General features: G+C 46.9%; 1 protein-coding gene across 1 annotated transcript; it reads right to left on the bottom strand.

Moving 5' to 3' along the window:
• Positions 1 to 1,270: 1,270 nt before the first annotated feature.
• On the bottom strand, positions 1,271 to 1,738 carry LOC119384782 (uncharacterized). The gene has a single exon (XM_037652481.1). It carries the CDS (start codon positions 1,736 to 1,738, stop codon positions 1,271 to 1,273), a length of 468 nt encoding a protein of 155 aa, XP_037508409.1.
• Between the last annotated feature and the right edge of the window lie 322 nt (positions 1,739 to 2,060).

Raw genomic sequence — 2,060 nt, 5'->3', positions numbered from 1 at the left:
TGCCTCTGTATGTTGCTGGGATGCGTACTTACCGTGGTAATTACATGAAGTAATTAGCGGTCATTAGATAGTGTACGGTGACAATGCCACTTCTTTTTTTGGTCCTATAGATACTTTTGAATAGAATCATCTCGTTGAAAAAAATTTATAACTGCGCTAAGGACGAGACACCAGAAACGAAGTGGACAGGACGATCGCAGACTGGCAACTGGTTTATTTAAACATACACCAGCTTTATGAAACAAACTAAGCGCGTGCGCAATGACAGTCATGACCACGTGACAGGTTTCGCCATCCCCAAGACTCCTATCTACTACAAAGGAAACCACACTCTTTTCTGAAAGTGGGAAGCACCTACCAGTTCATTGTGGCGCATGCGCTCAGGGATGCAAGCCCATCTTCAGTAGCACCAAGGTGATAGGGCGAGCCAGAAGCCAAAGAGCAAGAGAAATCTTGGAGGCATCTTAGATAGCTAGACACGGGCCTGATAAGTGCGTCAGCGACGCATCCGTGTATCTTTCCAGAATAGAGCGCGATTTCCTTTGTAGTAGATAGGAGTCTTGGCGGTGGTGAAACCTGTCACGTGGTCATGACTGTCATTGCGCACGGGCTTAGTTTGTTTCATAAGGGTGGTGTATGTTTCAATAGAGCAGTTGTTAGTCTGCGATTGTCCTGTCCACTTCGTTTCTGGTGTCGCGTCCTTAGCGCAGTTATAGACTTTTTTCAATTATGTCTTACCAAGTAGCCCCCCAACGTACGCTTCTCGAGAATCATCTTGGTATGACAATGCACACGCACATATAAACAAAATAGGCCTAGCCCTCTAATTGGCTAAATGTAGTCAACTAGAGTTAATACGGTTACGAAGTTGCTAGCGCGGTTACTAACAACTTAGTAATGAACTAGCCATTCGGGTCAGCACTATTCATTAACTAGGTAGGAAATTTCACTAACCTGCATTTTACTACCTTCACTTATTAGGAGGCTAGTGTTTTTGTGACAAGTAAACGGTTAGTATTTAGTTAGTGAACATGCCGGCCTTTTTTCCTACGAGTGTATAGCCTGGTATGCGTCTCATGTAGATTTCGTAGGCGCTGTTTATAGCACTGTATTCGCAGTTCGGAGACAGTGGCTGTTGGAAACACGTTTCGGATTGAAAATTTACACATACGCGTAACACTAGCCAATTATTTTAATAAAAAGCACTGCAACTAACTTAGAAAGTTAAATTTCAGCTTCAAGTGTAAAAATGACAACAGTCTGGGTGCTACTAATAGATGGGGCCAAGTTCACTTGTCTGCTTCTGGTGTCCTGTGTGAGATTGCCACATGCTTTCTGATATTGGTTGGTTTGAATGCTTGAACCCTTCATCTTCCTGGCACGGCCTTGGTAGTTGAACAGGCTGAAGCGAGTGGTCTTGTTCTTTTCGTGCTGATGGTTGAGCAGGGGAAGGCAGGCTTGCTTGCTCTTTTGGTGTTGGTGGTTGAGCAGGCCGAGGCAAGCTTTCCTGCGCTGAGGGTTGACAAACAGGCGGTGACAGGTCATCCTGTTCATGGGGCGTCAAATACGAGTCGCGGCGATAGTACGGCTCGCACGAGACGTCATATTCGTCGGTAGCTGTGGCGGCCCCGGCTTGTGCTGCCGGTGGGGCTACGTAGGCGCCCGGTGCAATAGCCAAGTCCCGGCACATCACGCTCTGCACCACCACAACTCCCACGCAGTCACCGGCTATGTTCATCAGGGATATCAGAGGGTCGCTGCATACACCATAATAGCAACGTAAGTATGGAAGCTCGCCTGTCTACATTCTTGAAGATTGGCCTAAAACAGTTGCGTGAATCGATATTCTCCTCATTTCTACGCCATGCACTGCTTTCCTGTAACTGAAGGGAAAGCATGCCAGGTCGGCAGAAGTGCACTGCGCAAGAATAGACAAGGACGAAGAAGAGACCCTGAAGGAGCTCAAGCGAAGTGTTACACCTTTCTGCTGCCTCTACCAATGCTTTGACCTTCGCGTAGAACTGCCGAGCTTTATGGGTACGCTTATGATGTAACCGTTT

Source organism: Rhipicephalus sanguineus, chromosome 3 (genome assembly GCF_013339695.2).
Source record: "Rhipicephalus sanguineus isolate Rsan-2018 chromosome 3, BIME_Rsan_1.4, whole genome shotgun sequence".
Classification (NCBI taxonomy): Eukaryota; Metazoa; Arthropoda; class Arachnida; order Ixodida; family Ixodidae; genus Rhipicephalus; species Rhipicephalus sanguineus.
The sequence above is the reverse complement of the archived record's forward strand: the minus strand, read 5'-3'. Positions and strand labels throughout refer to the sequence as shown.

What these genes read in the sequence shown, in the direction of transcription:
- LOC119384782 (XM_037652481.1), bottom strand. Translation starts at nt 1,738, where the DNA reads ATGAACATAGCCGGTGACTGCGTGGGAGTTGTGGTGGTGCAGAGCGTG.